The following is an 18837-nucleotide window of genomic DNA, read 5'->3' on the forward strand; positions in this document are numbered from 1 at the left end:
TAGTACACTGCGTCAACAGAGGAGGATCCAAGTCGCCCAACCTGAATCAGATCCTGGTCACTATCTTCGCCTTGGCAACAGAAAAGAACTGGTTCCTGTCAGCAACCCACCTAGCGGGAGTCCAGAATGTGATAGCAGACTCACTATCCAGGACGAAACCACTGGAATCAGAATGGTCTCTGGACATAATTTCATTCCGGTGGATACTCTGGCTGGTCTCGGGGCCTCCAGGTAGATCTATTCGCAACTCAGATGAATCACAAACTTCCGTGTTATGTGACACCAAACATGGACCCACAGGCTTATGCCATAGACGCATTAACCCTGGATTTGAACCATTGGAGGAAGATTTACCTATTTCCACCAGTGAATCTTCTAATAAAAGTATTGCACAAACTACGCTCCTTCCGGGGGGCAGTGGCCTTAGTAGCACCTCACTGGCCAAAGAACAGTTGGTTTCCTCTCCTCCTCGAATTGAAACTCCGACCCTTCCAGATTCCATTCCCCAAACTGACCCAAGTAATCCAAACACAGACTGTGTCAGATTCCTCAAGGATAGCCAAAACCCTAACTTTGTGGACTTCATGAAGTTTGCAGCTTATAAAGACGCAAACATTGACCCGGAAAACGTTCTCTTCATCGAAGCGGACAAAAGGGACTCGACAATTCATCAATATAATTCGGCTGTTAAGAAATTAGCAGATTTCCTAAAGAATTCAAACCATACTCGTATGACTCCGAATTTAGCCATCTCGTTTTTTAGGTTCCTATTTGACAAGGGCCTGGCAGCTAGCACTATAACCACCATCAAGTCAGCTTTGAAGAAGATCTTCCTTGTTGGGTTTAACATTAACCTGGCAGATTCCTATTTCTCATCTATTCCAAAAGCATGTGCTAGGCTTCGGCCTTTGGATCAGCCACAAAAAGTCTCTTGGTCTCTGAACAATGTCCTCAAACTTGCGTCAGACACGGACAATGAGACCTGCTCTTATATCACTCTGCTTAGGAAGACTCTATTTCTAACAGCTAGGGCCTCAGGTGCTAGAATCTCAGAACTAGCAGCTCTCTCACGTAACCCGGAAAACATAGATTTCCTTCCTACAGGCGAAGTACTGCTTTCTCCAGACAGAGCTTTCCTAGCTAAAAGTGAGGACCCGCAAAATAGGTGGTCCCCTTGGAAGATTATCTCTCTTCCCCAGGATTCTTCGCTGTGTCCAGTCACTACTCTCAGGGCCTTTTTAGCTAGATCTGCCACCCGCTCGTCTGGCCCCTTATTTATCAGGGAACGAGGGGGTACTATGACCATTCAAGGTATCAGACAACAAATCCTCTAAAGTACTTCATTAAAACATGCTAACCCGAAATCATTTCCCCATGCTCATGATATACGGCCAATAGCTACCTCCATCAATTACTTCCAGAACATGGACTTTGATGGCCTTAAAAGATATACGGGTTGGAAATCTCCTATGGTTTTCAAACGCCACTATCTAAGAACTTACAGGCCCTTAAATACCCTACGGTTGCAGCGGGAGTCTTATCTCTCCCCATTAAACTCTGATTATTTCTTTATTCCATCTCTTCTCTCCTCCCTCCTAACCACCTCTCACACCACGTCGCCACTCTCCTGGGTGGTTCGTTAGCCCTAAGTTATTTACCATGTTTAATTGCTATGATTTAACTGTTATTGTAATTACCATTCCTTTAATGTTTAGATATGCTTAGACATGTAAGATTGATACCTTTTGCGACTGGACACTCAGGCGATTCCTTGTCTTCATATTATTTTAGCCTTACGTCCCCTATGTCTTTGGCTATTTGTGATTTTATGTTTACTTACAGTATTATATTATTGGCTTACATGGTGTTAGTTTTCTCCTTATTATGTTATTATTGTATTGGGCTTGGAAGGCATTCTCTGGTACATTTTCACCGGCCGTCACAGGCCGCCCCAGAAAAGGGATTTTGACGAAGGAAAAATCTATTTCTGGGAAGAGGCCTGTGACGCCCGGTGAAACCCTTCCCGGTTGTTTGGTACGGACCCACCCCCTTTTTCCTTACCAAGCCATATGTTCTTGCAGAAGGATGTCCTAGAGAGTGCGCGTGGTAGGTGTCGGTGGGGTAGTCCAACTGTGTTCTCTAGGGCCTGTCACGGCCCTCCCCATTGATGAAGGGATTATCTAAATGGAAGACAGCCTGTGAATAGTGGTTTTCGCACGCCCTTGTTAAATATACGACACCTACAAGGTGTTCGCGGAGGGTTGTAACCTCTGCATTCCATGCTTTTATCTTTCTCTAGTATATTTGGAAGATTTATATTAGAAAAGGTACAAAGAAGGACTTTTCACCGGGCGTCACAGGCCTCTTCCCAGAAATAGATTTTTCCTTCGTCAAAATCCCTTATTTGATTCAAACCCAAAAATAATTTTGATTCCAAAACTTGGTACCATTCTAATGGGTATTAATCTACCTTGAATTATAAATGCTTCAAGCATCACTCAGTTTGCCTTTAAAGAACTCATCACTTCTGTAAAAACGCATGGTCAAGAATTTGCTAAAATCTTGGATTCCAATGGAATGAAGTTGACAGTTAGATATTACTGAACTAGAACAGCTTGGTCCAAAAAACAGAATGAATCACTGCATGGGATGTCTACCTTATTATTGAGAACAGAAATTCAAGTTCTCACCAGACATTATTAATGTATACAGTTTGGTGTAATGATATTACATAAGTGAAATATGTGATAAAAATAGCATAACAAAAGCTAGGAAGTGAAAGGAAGGAAAACCAGAATTCTAATAATAAAATTTAGTATTTCTATACTCACTCAATGTTCATATTGCTTTAACCTCCCGAAGCTTGCTTAAACTGTAGCACTGTATCAAGATTTACCAAAAAAAAAAAAAAAAAAAAAAAAAAACCTTTCATTTTCTTTCCTTTCAATAGGCTTAGTATTGAGACATTCCAAATGCTAATGGCAACAACGATGGCGTGGGTAGGTCATACCGTCTTTTGTCTTTCAGTCTCTACAGCGTAATTGCTTTAAAAAGTCAACTTTACCCAGCGTAAATTATCCAGACGTGTAATTTAGGTTATTGATGATTATAACAGATGTCTTCTTCTGGGTTTGTTAATTATTACGCAAATTGGTCAAGATCATTTTTTTTTTGTGAGCGTTCATCATATACATCTTCTTTGCCTCTTGTGCCAGAGGTAATATTCTGATTTAGATCACCTTTGCAAAGGAAGCGAAGGCCTTACTGTTCCTCTTATGGGGATATATATTCAAACGGTTGGTGACCAGAAATCTAAACATAAAAAAATCTAACTTCTAGATTAAAGGTCAATCCAGAAAAAAAAAAAAATTAGTTGTTTACAGTGGGATTAATGCCACTTCAGCCTTTGTATAGCAATGAGCTTCAAAAGCTCTAGTCATCTTCTTTTCTGCAATCTCAGAAGGCCTGTATGCTTTCAGAAAAAGGATCACCTTACTAACCTGTTGGTAGCCAATATGGCCAAGAGAAAACATAACCAGGTATTGTATTTCCTTGAGATGGTCATTAGATAGGAGGATAAAGCAGAGTCACCTCCACCTTGCTACAAATTTTACTTGACTGACCAATAAGTTGTATTTGAATAAACTTGACGTAGTCACACTCCAAATTTCACAAGCACACAGCTTTGTGCAAGCGAAGAACCGGCCATTTTACTGAATACTTTTAGAAAGCTATTCTATCCTTGGAGACTTTTCTATGAGGAGTGACAAATATTCATTGATACATAAGGACAAAAATGACAAATTCGAAGATAATTTGTATTTTTCCTAACCATACAAACCTTAGCTATTTACATTGGGTTTACCTTTTAGCGCAGCTGAAATGACGATCCAATAGTTTTTAACGAGGGTTAATTAACCCCGCGCTAGTTAGCGGGGGTAGGGGAAGGGATAACTTGCTACCCCTCACCCCCCCCCACACACCGGGTAGGACTTGACTTGGAGGCCAGGCCTGGCGGGCAAATATGTGTAAATAGCTAAGGTTTGTATGGTTAGGAAAAATACAAATTATCTTCGAATTTGTCATTTGTTCCGTAACCGAAATACAAATTCGAAGATAATTTGTATTTTTCCTAACCATACAAACCTTAGCTATTTACATTGGGTTTACCTTTTAGCGCAGCTGAAATGACGATCCAATAGTTTTTAACGAGGGTTAATTAACCCCGCACTAGTTAGCGGGGGTAGGGGAAGGGATAACTTGCTACCCCTCACCCCCCCCACACACCGGGTAGGACTTGACTTGGAGGCCAGGCCTGGCGGGCAAATATGTGTAAATAGCTAAGGTTTGTATGGTTAGGAAAAATACAAATTATCTTCGAATTTGTCATTTGTTCCGTAACCGAAATACAAATTCGAAGATAATTTGTATTTTTCCTAACCATACAAACCTTAGCTATTTACATTGGGTTTACCTTTTAGCGCAGCTGAAATGACGATCCAATAGTTTTTAACGAGGGTTAATTAACCCCGCGCTAGTTAGCGGGGGTAGGGGAAGGGATAACTTGCTACCCCTCACCCCCCCCACACACCGGGTAGGACTTGACTTGGAGGCCAGGCCTGGCGGGCAAATATGTGTAAATAGCTAAGGTTTGTATGGTTAGGAAAAATACAAATTATCTTCGAATTTGTCATTTGTTCCGTAACCGAAATACAAATTCGAAGATACTGTAATTTGTATTTTTCCTAACCATACAAACCTTAGCTATTTACATTGGGTTTACCTTTTAGCGCAGCTGAAATGACGATCCAATAGTTTTTAACGAGGGTTAATTAACCCCGCGCTAGTTAGCGGGGGTAGGGGAAGGGATAACTTGCTACCCCTCACCCCCCCCACACACCGGGTAGGACTTGACTTGGAGGCCAGGCTTGGCGGGCAAATATGTGTAAATAGCTAAGGTTTGTATGGTTAGGAAAAATACAAATTATCTTCGAATTTGTCATTTGTTCCGTAACCGAAATACAAATTCGAAGATAATTTGTATTTTTCCTAACCATACAAACCTTAGCTATTTACATTGGGTTTACCTTTTAGCGCAGCTGAAATGACGATCCAATAGTTTTTAACGAGGGTTAATTAACCCCGCGCTAGTTAGCGGGGGTAGGGGAAGGGATAACTTGCTACCCCTCACCCCCCCCACACACCGGGTAGGACTTGACTTGGAGGCCAGGCCTGGCGGGCAAATATGTGTAAATAGCTAAGGTTTGTATGGTTAGGAAAAATACAAATTATCTTCGAATTTGTCATTTGTTCCGTAACCGAAATACAAACCACGCTACAGTGATACCTCGGTACTCGACCATAATCCGTTCGAGATCCGTGTTCGACCTCCGATTTGTTCGAGTACCGAATTTTTTTTCCCCATAAGAAATAATGGTATATATTCTATTCCGTTCCCAAGCACTCGAACAGGCCCAAAATATTAATAAAACGTGTACCTAAACAACAATAATTATCTAAATGTGTATGAAATTGGTCAGAAAATCCTATAAAACAATTTTAAACCATTTACTGTACTAAAATAAAACAATTTTAAACCATTTTCTGTACTGTAGTGAACATACCTTTGAGCAGCGGTTCGATGGCATACAGGGATGGATGTGGAGAGGATGGAAGGGGGAGGTTACTGCTTGGAAGGAGAGTCCCCTTCCATGATGTGGCGGGGTAGTTCTCCTTCAGGAGTTGTTTCTCTCTCCAATGAAAGGGTGGGCAGATCTATTTCAGGGGTTTCTTCTCTTCTTTGTCTCTTCTTTGGAGGAGAAACAGGCTTTGATGTAGCAGCTTTCTTTTCTTTTGTGAAAAACTGGTCTATTGTTAATTGTTTCTTCCTCCTCTGCAGTATTCTTCGAAAATGATACATGACACTATCATTAAACATATGCACTGCCCGGTTTGCTACTGCAATTTCTGGGTGGTATTTTTCAGCAAAAGCCTGCACATCTGCCCACTTGGAACAAATTTCATTGATGAGAGAACTTGGAACATCCTCCCTTACCTCATCCTCTTCTGAAGATTCCTGCTCCACAATCAGATCCTGCTGCTGTTGTTGTTGCAGGTGCAACAATTCCTCCACAGTCAACTCGGTAGAATGGCTTTCTACAAGCTCATCAATATCATCCTTGTCGACCTCAAGCCCCAAACTCCTGCCCATGACAACAATTTCCTCAACGACATCAGTGTCATCAGAAATTACAGGGGTAGCAGTGCTTGGACCCGCCTCTGGTTGGAAACCTTCAAACTCCCTCTCTGTGACACATGATGGCCACAGCTTACGCCAGGCAGAGTTCAATGTCCTATAGGTCACACCTCGCCAAGCTTGGTCAATCATGTTAACAGAGTTGAGGATGCTGAAGTGTTCCTTCCAGAATTCCTTTAGGGTCAACTTCGTGTCACTGGTCACTTCAAAACACTTTCTGAAAAGGGCCTTGGTATAGAGTTTTTTGAAGTTTGAAATGACCTGTTGGTCCATGGGCTGGAGTATGGGAGTAGTATTGGGGGGCAAGAATTTGATTTTGATAAAGCTGTATTCTTCTTTCAAGTCATCCTCGAGACCTGGAGGATGTGCAGGAGCATTGTCCATAACCAGAAGACATTTCATTGGCAAGCTCTTTTCAATGAGGTAAGCCTTAACCTGGGGGGCAAACACTTCGTTTATCCACTCAGTAAAGAATTGTCTTGTGACCCAAGATTTAGTGTTCGAGCGCCACATAACTGGTAGTGCACTTTTACAAATATTATTTCGTTTGAACACCCGGGGGTTGTCCGAGTGGTACACTAACAAGGGTTTGATCTTGCAATCGCCACTTGCATTTGCACACAGCAACAATGTTAGCCTATCTTTCATTGGCTTGTGACCTGGCATCTTCGTCTCGTCCTTGGTAATGTACGTATTGGCTGGCATTTTCTTCCAAAATAACCCAGTCTCATCACAATTAAAGACTTGTTGTGCGATCAAATTTTGTTCATTTATGTACCGATCGAATTCCCCCACGTATTTATCGGCTGCAATTTGATCCGAACTAGCTGCCTCCCCATGCCTAGTAACACGATGAATACCTGTTCTATTACGAAACTTTTCAAACCAACCCCTGCTCGCTTTAAATGTAAATGAATCACTTTCACTGGTACTCGGACTTTTCTTCACTAATTCTTCATAGATATGCAACGCTTTTTCACAAATGAACGCTTCACTAACACTTTCCCCGGCCAACTGTTTTTCTTTAATAAATATTAAAAGCAACTTTTCCATCTCCTCAATCACTTGTGGCCTTTGCTTAGTTACCGCCGTAACTCCCGTTGCAACATTCGCCTTCTTAATCATTTCTTTATGCTTTAAAAACGTAGAAATGGTCGACTTCGCCATTCCGTATTCTACCGCTAAATCGGACACTCGTACACCATTCTCATATTTCGCTATAATTTCCTTCTTCAACTCGATCGTTGTTCGCACTGTTTTCCTCTTCTCCTTCCCCTTAACACTCATTACTTTCTTGGGACTCATTATGAAAGCTAAAAAAGCAATTAAAAGCACTGAAAATCACTAAATCACAACGAATGCTGATCGCGCGTTGTCTGAGTGACGCTCTCGAGAGAACTGATGCTTCCCGAACAAGCGAGAGTGGCCGAGATGGCGCGATCATCACAAAGCCCATGCGGTCGTCACGTGTTCGGCTGGTCGAGTACCGAATTTTTGGTCGAGCACCGCAGCAAAAATTTCTCGAAAATTTTGGTCGAACTCCGAATTGTTCGAGTATAGAGTCGTTCGACTACCGAGGTATCACTGTATTTACATTGGGTGACTTACCCCTTAGGAAGGGTGGAAAGTCCCCAGCCTTACTGACTTCAGCTTTGCCCGGGGACTCCATCCTTCAGTGGGTAGCACTTGAGAGAGGGAGCCCCTACACCTCACAAGTTCCTTGCATCGTCAGGAACGAGTGGCCTACATAAGTTGTGTGAGGAGGAAGGTGCGACTCGTCCTATGAAGTTGACCTTGAGACTTTTAGATAGGAATCTAGGATAGGACGTTCCCAATACCACCTCGTCAGGGTATGAGGGACGCAACAGTATTAAGCTTAATACTAGGAGCACAAGGAAGCATGGGTTACCTGCAGAGGTCGAGGTCAGCTATGCGAGGACCAGGATGCTGCTTCCCCAAGAGAGGGGAGAATGAAGAAAGAAGTAAGGGTCAGACATACTCTTTCATTCACGCAGACTAAAACTGGGTAACAATGCCCTCAACCTACTGCTACTTGTTCATAAAGGAGCCTGAGGTTAGACCAGCTGTTGTGCAGCCACCACAGGGCCGATAGAAAACGTATCGAGGCTCCTGTGGGTCACGTCCTGCAGGTAGTGGGCTGTAAAGGTCGTCCGACGCTTCCAGACCCCAGCTTGAAGCACCTGCGTCACAGAGAAGTTTCTCTTGAAGGCCAGGGACGTAACAACACCCCTGACATCGTGTGCCCTAGGGCGACGTGACGGAGGAGGGTCTGGATTCAAGGCATGGTGGATAACCCTTCGAATCCAAGCTGAGATGGTGTTCCTGGTGACCCTCCTCTTCGTCCTGCCTGTGCTCACAAACAATGCTCGCACTTGAGGACGGACTGCAGCCCTTCTCTTCAAGTAGTACCTCAGACACCTCACTGGACATAGTAGCAGCTAGTCTGGGTCGCTTGTTACAGAGCAGAGAATCGCGATCCTGAAAGAGTCGAACCGAGGATCCGGCACTCCAGGATTCTGAGTCTTGGCCACAAACTCAGGGACGAACCTGAACGTTACCTCCCCCCATCTCCTTGAATAGGCAATATCGTACAAGAGACCATGAAGTTCACTAACCCGCTTGGCCGAAGCCAAAGCGAGCAGGAAAGCCGTCTTCCAAGACAGGTGGCGATCGGAGGCCTGGCATAATGGTTCGAAGGGAGGTCTCTTAAGAGCCCTGAGGACCTGAAACCACATTCCAAGGAGGAGGTCTCACTTCCGACTGGGGGCAGGTAAGCTCATAGCTACGTATGAGTAAAGAGAGTTCTAGCGAGGAAGGAATGTCCACGCCTTTCAATCTGAAGGCCAAGCTTAAGGCTGAGCGATAGCCTTTCACTGCCGAGATAGAAAGGCGCATTTCCTCCCGCAGATATACGAGGAAGTCCGCTATTGCTGGAATAGTGGCATCGAGTGGAGAGATACCCCTCCCACGACACCAACCACAAAAGACTCTCCACTTCGCCTGGTAGACTCCCTCAGAGGACCTTCGCAGGTGCCGAGACATTCTCTCCGCAACCTGTTGCGAAAAGTCTCTCTCCGTGAGGAGACGCTGGATAGTCTCCAGGCGTGAAGCTGAAGCGAGACCACGACCTTATGTGGGACGTTGGAGTGGGGTTGTCTGAGAAGCTCATGTCGTGGAGGAAGTTCCCTCGGGAGCTCCGTCAGGAGCTGCAGAAGGTTAGGGAACCATTCCGCGTGATGCCATAGCGGAGTTACCAGAGTCATCGAACAGTTGACCGAAAGTCTGGTCCTGTTGAGCACCCTTCTCATCAGACAGAACGGTGGGAAGGCGTACACGTCGATGTTGTCCCACCGTTGCTGGAAAGCATCTTGCCAGAGTGCCTTGGGGTCCGAGACTAGGGAGCAGTACAGAGGCAGCTTCAAATTCAACGCTGTCGCGAACAGGTCCACGGTCGGGGAACCCCAATAAGTCAGGACTTTGTTGGCTATCTGAGGATCCAAAGACCACTCGGTACTCACTATCTGCGAGGCCCTGCTCAGACTGTCGGCGAGCACATTCCTCTAGCCAGGAATGAAGCGAGCTGATAGTGTTATCGAGTGGACTTCGGTCCACCTCAGAATCTCTACTGCAAGATGGGATAGCTGCTGCGAAAAAGTGCCTCCCTGCTTGTTGATATAAGCCACTACCGTGGTGTTGTCACTCATCACCACCACGGAGTGACCCGCCAGGGTCCGTTGGAACTGTTGAAGAGCCAGAAAGACGGCCTTCAACTCTAGCAGGTTGATGTGCAGGCACTTTTCTGATTCTGACCAAAGGCCTGAGGTCCTCTGGTTCAGAACGTGTGCCCTCCACCCTTCTTTTGACGCGTCCGAAAACAGAGTCACTTCCGGGGGGAAGACGAGAAGACTTACTCCCTTCCACAGGTTCTCGTCGACCAGCCACCACCGCAAGTCCGTCCGTTCCAAAGATCCTATCGGGATCAGAATGTCCGGGGAATCGGATCCTTGATTCCACCGGGACTTGAGCTGTCACTGCAGGGATCTCATCCTGAGGCGGCTGTTTGGAACCAGACGAGCCAGGGAGGACAGGTGACCTAAGAGACGCAACCACGACTGGGCAGGGAGCTCTTCTCACCTGAGGAAGGGTTCCGCCATCCTCCTCAGCCTTGCTATCCTGCCGTCTGATGGAAAGGCTTTGTGGAGATTGGTGTCTATCAGCATGCCTAGATAAACCAGTCGTTGGGACGGCTGCAGAGAGGACTTCTCGAGGTTTACCACGATCCCCAGATCCAGGCAAAGACCTAGAAGCCTGTCTCGGTGCCGAAGAAGGGTCGACTCCGATTCTGCTAGGATCAGCCAGTCGTCCAGATAACGAAGGAGACGAATGCCATTCCTGTGCGCCCAAGATGAAATCAGGGTGAACACTCTAGTGAACACCTGAGGAGCTGTGGAGTGACCGAAACACAGCACCTTGAACTGGTAGATCTTGTCGTCTAGGCAGAATCTCAAGTACTTCCTGGAAGATGGATGGATTGGGATCTGGAAGTACGCGTCCTTTAGATCCAGTGTGCACATGAAGTCTTGTGGTCTCATCGCAAGTCTGACCGTGTCCGCTGTCTCCATGCTGAACCGGGTTTGCTTGACAAACCCGTTCAGAGCTGAGAGGTCGATGACAGGTCTCCAGCCTCCAGACGCCTTCTTTACAAGAAAGAGTCGACTGAAGAAGCCTGGGGAGCCGTCGACGACCTCCTGGAGAGCACCCTTCTTGAGCATGGTCTCGACTTCGGCCCGAAGGGCCAGCCCCTTTGCCGATCCCGTGGCATAGGAGCTCAACGACACTGGATTCGCTGTCAGGGGAGGTTGAGATGTTGTGAACGGGATGCGATAGCCTTGGCCGATCACTGAAACCGTCCAAGCATCGGCCCCACGTTGCTGCCACCTGCGGACGCAACGCTGAAGGCATCCCCCCACAGATGGACACGCAGGGGAACTGCCACCCCTAGGGTTTGCGGCCGCGGCCGCTACCCCTAGGAGTCTTGCCTCCCCTGGAGGACTTGCCGCCCCTCTTGACCTTGGCTGGAAAGGGCTGGGGCTTAGACACCACTTTCTTAACTGCCGGTGCCTGCTTCGGAGCCTTACCAGGCTGCTGCTGCTTTGCGGCGGAGCTGGAGGCTTATAGGGCCGAGCTGTAAGGGCCCTATGGAGGAGGGAGTCCGTGCTAGATTTCCTCCACCTCTCAGCCGTTCGCTCCATATCCTGTGGCTCGAACAAATTCTCCCCAAGAAGGGAAGCATGTCTGAGCCTACAGACATCCACAGCGGGGACCTTCGGGTGGAATCTCTCGGTCACCGCATCACGCCACTTCAACACCGAGTTGGCCCACAGAGTAGTGACCTGGTGCGCCAGGAACTCGATGGAGCGGGTGACCGAGAGTAAGAAGGTCTCCAGGGCCTTCCTATTGGTCTCCTAAGACAAGTCCTCAGAGCACAATAGGATGCCCAGAGTTCCTAGCCATATATCCAACCACGAAGTGGCCTGCATGGCGCACTTCGCGACCTTCCAATGGCTCAGGATCTCCGACGCCGAGAACGACACCTGCCGGGCAGAGAGCTTCTTGAGGGGAACTCCCTTAGCCAGCTCCTCCACGGAGTGATGGAGAGGAAGAGCGAGACTGGACTCACCCAAGATCTCAAAATACCTCCTCTGCTGGAGACGAGGAGGAGGGATGAGTTTGTTCCCGGCAGAGGAACGACTGGAGGAGGCAAGAATCGCGAGCTGGGCGTTGGCCCTGGCTCTGGCACTCTTCAGACCCCGAGACCAGGGCAGAGCCGCACTGGACTTAAGGGCTTTCTGAACATCGAACACTTCGTCCAAGACTGTCTCCTTGCCTTCTCTGGGGGGTGATCACGGGGTCCATGAACCCGTTGAGTTGCCTCATCAGGCTCAGGACCTGACAGAATCTCTTCCTGGGGCGAAGCGTGGACGTTCCCCCGGGGAGCCGCGGGTTCCTAGCGAATCTTTGAAGACGATTTCGGGATGGTCTTGGAGTCCTTGGGTTCCCTCCTGGGAGGGATACGGGATCCCAACAAAGAGGTTCGAAGAGCCCCTTCCGCACGAGACGATTCTCCTCCATGAAGAGAAGGCTCCCCCCTTGGTGCTAAGGGGAAGACTATCGCTTCACTGGACTCACCCGAGGACGGAAAAGCCTCGTCCACGGGAGAAGGAGAAAACGCTTGCGCAGGGGAAGGGGCCTTCCCGACAGACCTCCTAGGAACCAACTTCTCCCTGGGGGAAGTCACCACGAAGTCCACTCCTCTCTTCCTCTTCAGCGTAGGTGAGGCAGCCGTTGGTTTGTTGCCCTGATCGGCGAGTGCTGGCTTCATTACCCTCACTAACGCCCGCATCAGAGGACCAAACCAAGTCTGTTGTTCCACGGACACAGAGTCCGAAATCCTCGCTGGGGGAAAAGGGATCGGGCGATCCTTCGGAGTGGACACCACTGGACCTGCCTGAAAAGGAAAGGGGGAAGAAAGACGCACTGACCTCTCTGAAGTGCCTTCCCTGTCCTGCACAACAGTCCTCCGTTTTGATGAAAGCGATCCAGAGCGCTGTCTGGGAACACGCGTTCCTGCTGCTGTCACTGGCTGTGAAATTCGGCGCGAACGGTCGCGCGGGCGCGCAGGCGAGTGGGCGCAAGGGCGTACAGGCGAACGAGCGCGTGGGCGAGCCGGTGAACGAATGCGTTGGCGCGATGGCGAGGGAACGCGTTGCCGCGTGGGCAATGAGAACGTTCCGAAGATCCCTGGCGACGTTGGTCAGGAGACCTGTAGCGCGAGGGAGAGCGATTGCGAGCAGGCGATGGGTGGTGCGCTGGCGAACGCTGGTGCGCAGGCGAGCGATGGCGCGTTGGCGCATGGTGACGCGTTGGTGAACGATAGCGCGTAGGTCGCGCAGGCGAACGATTGCACGAGGGCGAACCATGTCCTTCCAGAACCTCTGGGCGATGGCGCGTTGGAGAACGCATGCGCGCAGGCGATAGGTCACGCGGGCGGTCCGGAGATTGCCGATGTTCAGGTGATCGCTGACGCGTAGGAGAACGCTGACGAGCAGGCGATTGTTGAATCGTCTGTGATCGCTGGCGAGCAAGAGGGCAACACGTGGAATCCTGTGAAGGAACAGTCGGCGCGGCGCGTTCACGAACAGGAACAGGAAGCGTAGGCGCGTGGGCGAACATGTGTTTTAGAAACACGCGCTGGAGAACGCGGGCGATGTTGTGCAGGAACAAGCTGAGGATCGCGAGGGCGCTCAGGAGACTGATGGCGCGCGGGGCGCACAACAGGAACTGCAGGATATTCGGAGACCATAGGGGAGCGCTGGCGAGCAGAAGGGCGATGATCCTCAGTAGAGCGCTGACGAACAGGAGAGCGCTGACGATCAGAAGAGCGCTGACGAGCAGGAGAGCACCTGTGCGCTAACACTGCAGAAGGGCGAGCAGGGGAACGCTGACGCGCTGGGCGCTCTTCAGGAACAACAGGTTGAAGGATGTCCTCAGGAGAGCGCTGGCGAGAAGAAGGGCGAACATCAGGAGAGCGCTGGCGAACAGGAGATCGCCGGCGAACAGGAGATCGCTGACGAACAGGTGAACGCTGACAAGCAGGAGAGCGCCTGTGCGCTAACACTGCACGTGAGAAGGAAGAATCCCTTTGCCCCGAAGGGACCGTTGCCCGTCGGGTGACGAGGTCAGGTTGCTGAACATCTGCCCCAGAAGGTGAAGGTCTAGCAGGTGTAGGAGACCGATCCCCAGAGAGGTCTAATGAAGCTGGAGCTGCAGGCTGTTTACGGCGAGGAGAGTCCCCTTCGGAGGAAGAAGATCCAAATAGGCGACTCTTAACACCCTTATAAGGAGACGGGAGGCCCTTGCGACGCAGCGGACGGTGAGCCTTACGGAGAAGGCGGCCACAAGGAAGATCGTCAGGACCATCAGTCCTCCGAAGGGGAGTCTCAGTCAAAGCACTACCCTTAGAGAGAAGCTGAACAGCAGAAGAGCCCGTAGGACTCCCTTCCCCCTTCGAAGGATGTACGGAAGGGGGAGGAGAGCCGTCAGCACCAACATCCCCAACTGCACCTGCAGAGGATTGCCCCGCCCCGTCGGAAGCCTCTGCTACCACGACGTCGACGATAGAAAGAGGATCTACCTCTGCTATCACCGGCGACTGCTTAACGGCGGCCCCCAATTGGACAAGGTCAATCAGGGCAACCCTGGAGGGCAAGCCCTTAAGCCCCAGGGAAGCCCAAATCTGAAAAAGATCATCATTAGATAGAGATTCATCAATAACCTCCCCCGGAGGAGGAGGAGGAACCGCCCCGCTATGGGAGGCGATGCCCTCTCCCCCCCACCCAAGGTCGGGAAACAGAACTAGGGCCTGCGCTCCCACTCGGCCGACTCTCCTTAGGAGCCGAACGAGGGGGAGCTTCGGAGGAGGTTTGGGCGGCGAAAGAAGAGTCCCGAGAACCTTCCTCCTTCAAGGCAACCCCGGAAGGAGAACGGTCTCTCTTGGACTTCTTCTTACGCCGGCGGCCAAACCTCTCCCACTGGGAGGCAGACCACTCACTGCACTCACTACACATATTTTCCTGATCACACCGTCAGCCTCGACACTGCGGGCAAAGGGTGTGAGGATCCGTGTCCGTGGCCGACATAAAGGTACCACAAGGGCGGCCGGAAATTCCAGGGCACGTACGCATAGTAATAATAAAGGTGGTCAACTTCTAACACACACACACAACTGAAAGGAAAAGCAGAAAAAAGATTAAAGGCTGTCAACGTGGATGATGGACAGACACGTCTGTTCATCGCCGGAGCCAAAAGTGAAGTGAAGCAAATCACCGGTGTGTGGGGGGGAGGGGTATCAAGCTATCCCTTCCCCTACCCCCGCTAACTAGCGCGGGGGTAATTAACCCTCGTTATAAACTATTGGCTCGTCATTTCAGCTACGCTAAAAGGTAAACCCAATGTAAATAGCGTGGTTTGTATTTCGGTTATGGAACAAACATTTTTTTCTTCGCACAAATTATAAGCTCTACTGTAACAATGGTTTGAGTAACTGTATGAAAATAATACAGTACACATTTATGCACCAAACTTTCAACTGGGCTCCACAAGGCATTATAAGAGTTGGAAGGCCCAGGCCTACATGGCTGAGGACTATGAAGCATGAAGTAGATGATGATGAATGGAGAAGTATTGATTTAAAAGCTCAAGATAGAGAAGACTGGTAAAATCTAACTGAGGCCCATCAATAGGTGTAGGAGGAGATGATGATGATGATGACACATTTATGCATTATGCTCATAAAAGTAAATCGAAACAAAAACTTATTCAAATAATTCTAGAAAATTACCAGCATTAGTAACAGCTCTATCCTCAGGTGGCTTTGGGCTGGAAGCTGGAAGATGTACACGTGATTCATTCACAGAGCACTGACAATGTATCTGTGCACTTCCCCATGCAAGAACTTCGCATACATCACTGAAAATACAAAAAATAAAATTAGTTAAACCTCACCTTAACTTTCAAATTATATAATGAAAATGCAGCTTAAGGATCATAAGGCTAAGTGTCTTTAAAAAATTACTTTTCATACTTAATAAAAGACTAAATCAGAAACTAAATCTGCTAGTTATTGATAGAATGAAGCAGGTAACTTCCTGTTATAACTATTTAACTAAAGGGCTGTATTCTAAATACAGTATACAGTATACGGTACATTTTCCAAGTGTCCAATGATGTATATATTCATGAAGTAATTGTTTTATATGTAGATGAATATGAATCGTGGAGTAAGCTTTGGATCATTCTGGGGTATATGGATAAGAATTAATTTTAGCAATTTGAAAGCATTAATCCAATTGAATCATTCTTAAATTCCAAACATTTTGCATAAAATTCCAGAAGTACTGTTCAAGACATACGTGAAATACACATACATACATTTCTGTATACAGTACAGTAATACCTTGACATAAGAGCACTCCAACATACAAACCAGACTCAAAGCAAAATTTTGCATCGAGATACATGAACAAAATTGAGATACAAGCATGCTTACAGATGCTAACATTATATGGCTGAGCACTTGGGAGTGCTCTAAGACTGCATCACTCATTCATTTCATGTGGTTATTGACTTCAGTACACATCTCTGTGTTTTGTTTGTTATTTGCATGATTTTCACGGTTTTTGTGAACATACATTGTAATAAGTGATAGGCCCTAAGAAAGCGAGTGGTAAGGTTGGCAGTGAGAGAAAAAACATTTGATGACGATGGAGATAAAGAATGAAATTATCAAAAACATGAGCGTGGTATCCGTTTGAGTAAGTTGGCCTCCCCTTACGAGTGGAGGGCATCAATTTTCGAAAAAAGTAAAAAAAATAGAAAAGAATAAAATGTAAAAAATAAAATTAGGCTTAGTTCAGTTACGTTAGTCTTAAGTTTAAGTGTTACGCTGTGTGTGAGAAACAGTATTAATAGGGTACCATCCAACTCTCTTTCCTTCCCTTCCTCCATCATTCCCCCTCCACACACACTGCCATTAGCCACTATTGTCTGTCTGATGGTATGAACTCATAATAAAACCACATTTTAATTCATATCACAGTAAATATTTATCATATTAGTGTGTGTACAGTATGTCTATACAGTATAGCAATTAAAAACATGTTTTTTCCATTGTTAATATAAATGGTTTAGGTGTGTATACAGGCCCACAACAGGTTAAATTTTTGTCATTTATTTTATATGGACAAAATTTAAATGAGATACTAGGAAATTGAGTTACAAACTTGGTCCAGGAATGAAAGAATGATTTGAAGTTGGAACGAATTATACTCATATCCCAAGGTATTCCTGTACACCAAACTCCCAGTACCTTAAAAAGCTTTGTCAATTAAAAGTAAAACTATCCTTATACTAATAAATTGACAATTCAAACAGCCCTGCCAAAAGAGTGCTTTTTACATTGACAAATGAGACCACTGTCCTCATGTATAGCTAAGCTATTTCGTAAATTGGTTTAGCATGAGCCAGTGTATTTGTAGGTTATAACTGTGGTAATACACAGGTACTCTTCGCCTTCTTTTTTCCCACATCATCCTTATATTAAGGGTTTGGTTGCCTGATGTGCCCTCTCTAATACCTTCTATCAAAGGCATCCTCTTCCACCAAACCTCTTCTCTCCATATTATCCTTCACCTTACTTTGCCATCTAATTCTCTGCCTGCCTCTGGATCTTCTCCTCCTAACCTAATAGGTTCCTCCCAAGCACTTCTCACTCCCTCCCCCACCATCCATTCTCAACACGCGCCCACACCATCTCAGTCGTGATACTCTTATCTCCTCTGTAATTTTCACTATGCCTGCCATTCTTCTCATTTCATCATTATCCACAGGAACTACACAGCTGTAAGAAGAATTTATTAACTACATCTTCAAATTGATTAGACTAAAAGAAAAAACTCACCTTGACTGGGCACGTAAAGCAGGATCTAAAGATGGAACTGTGATAGTGACGCACACTTGCACTGTGTCACCTGCAAGGTGAACAGGGCCTCCTAATACCTGAGCCTTGACTTCTACCATCGTCTGAAAAACACACAAACATCTTCAAACTTTAAAACCAAGTACTGCAGTGTATATACGATACCATTAACATATTAGATTACTTAAAACTTGAATATTCTATAACATACAAATGACATAATTCTTCCAATTAAATTATTTCAATTTATCTTACCAAAGATTCATATTATTAGTTCTACAGTAATAGCTTTTGCTAATTGACAATCATTACACAAAACAATTATCCATCTATTGACAGCCTGAGTTTCCCTATTGGTGCTAGCCACTTTGGTCAGCTTTACTCATCATATTTTTTTAGTTGGTTCTGTGTTTATGGCATCTTTGTTTTCTACATATATTTCTTGGAATTTGCCCTTCTACTTTGGTTTATCACATCTGGTTGACTGTATTTTTAGTTCCTTGGATTATCATTTGTCTTCCAAACCTTGGAAGTTTAGAAACTGAGGTTGATGTTCTACTTAATGACACAACTTATGTTAGTTATCACAGTGTTTTGTTCAATGGCCACTCAATGTAGTCAATTTACCAAGGTTCTAATGGGTACTTATCTTTTATACTTTATAGGAATAAAAGACATACTTCATATTAGTTAAAGGTTACAGAGGACTAGTAGTAATCCTAGTTTTATCTAAGGACCAAGGATCAGAGTGAAATATCTTTTTTATTTCATATACAGTATATATATTTAGTCAAATAATTCATCAGGGGTCTTATAAAGGTTAGTGAATAAAGCTAAAAAACAGGAAAAATTGAGAAAATTGAAGAAAAAAAAAGCAAAGAGAGAGTGAAACTGCACGAGGACACCATCCTAAAATTTTTATGAAGGGGCACTTTAATCCTCCTCCTAACCATCACCAACATTCCTTATGCCATGAAGTCCTCTTAATACAGGTAAAGTTAAAAATTTCAAATGATTTCATCTT

At 46.3% G+C, this 18837-nt stretch overlaps 1 protein-coding gene across 1 annotated transcript in view; it reads right to left on the bottom strand.

Annotated features, from left to right (window-relative positions):
* Positions 1-18837, bottom strand: part of LOC137622285 (RAB6A-GEF complex partner protein 2-like) — a 79495-nt gene that overhangs the window by 34949 nt on the left and 25709 nt on the right. The window contains exons 2-3 of the mRNA XM_068352845.1: positions 17796-17917; positions 15678-15805 (exon numbers count right to left, since the gene is read on the bottom strand). Coding sequence (XP_068208946.1) covers positions 15678-15805; positions 17796-17914 — 247 coding nt within the window. The 5' untranslated portion in view covers positions 17915-17917. The remainder of the gene's footprint in view (positions 1-15677; positions 15806-17795; positions 17918-18837) is intronic.

The sequence above is a fragment of the Palaemon carinicauda genome, chromosome 29, assembly GCF_036898095.1.
Source record: "Palaemon carinicauda isolate YSFRI2023 chromosome 29, ASM3689809v2, whole genome shotgun sequence".
Classification (NCBI taxonomy): Eukaryota; Metazoa; Arthropoda; class Malacostraca; order Decapoda; family Palaemonidae; genus Palaemon; species Palaemon carinicauda.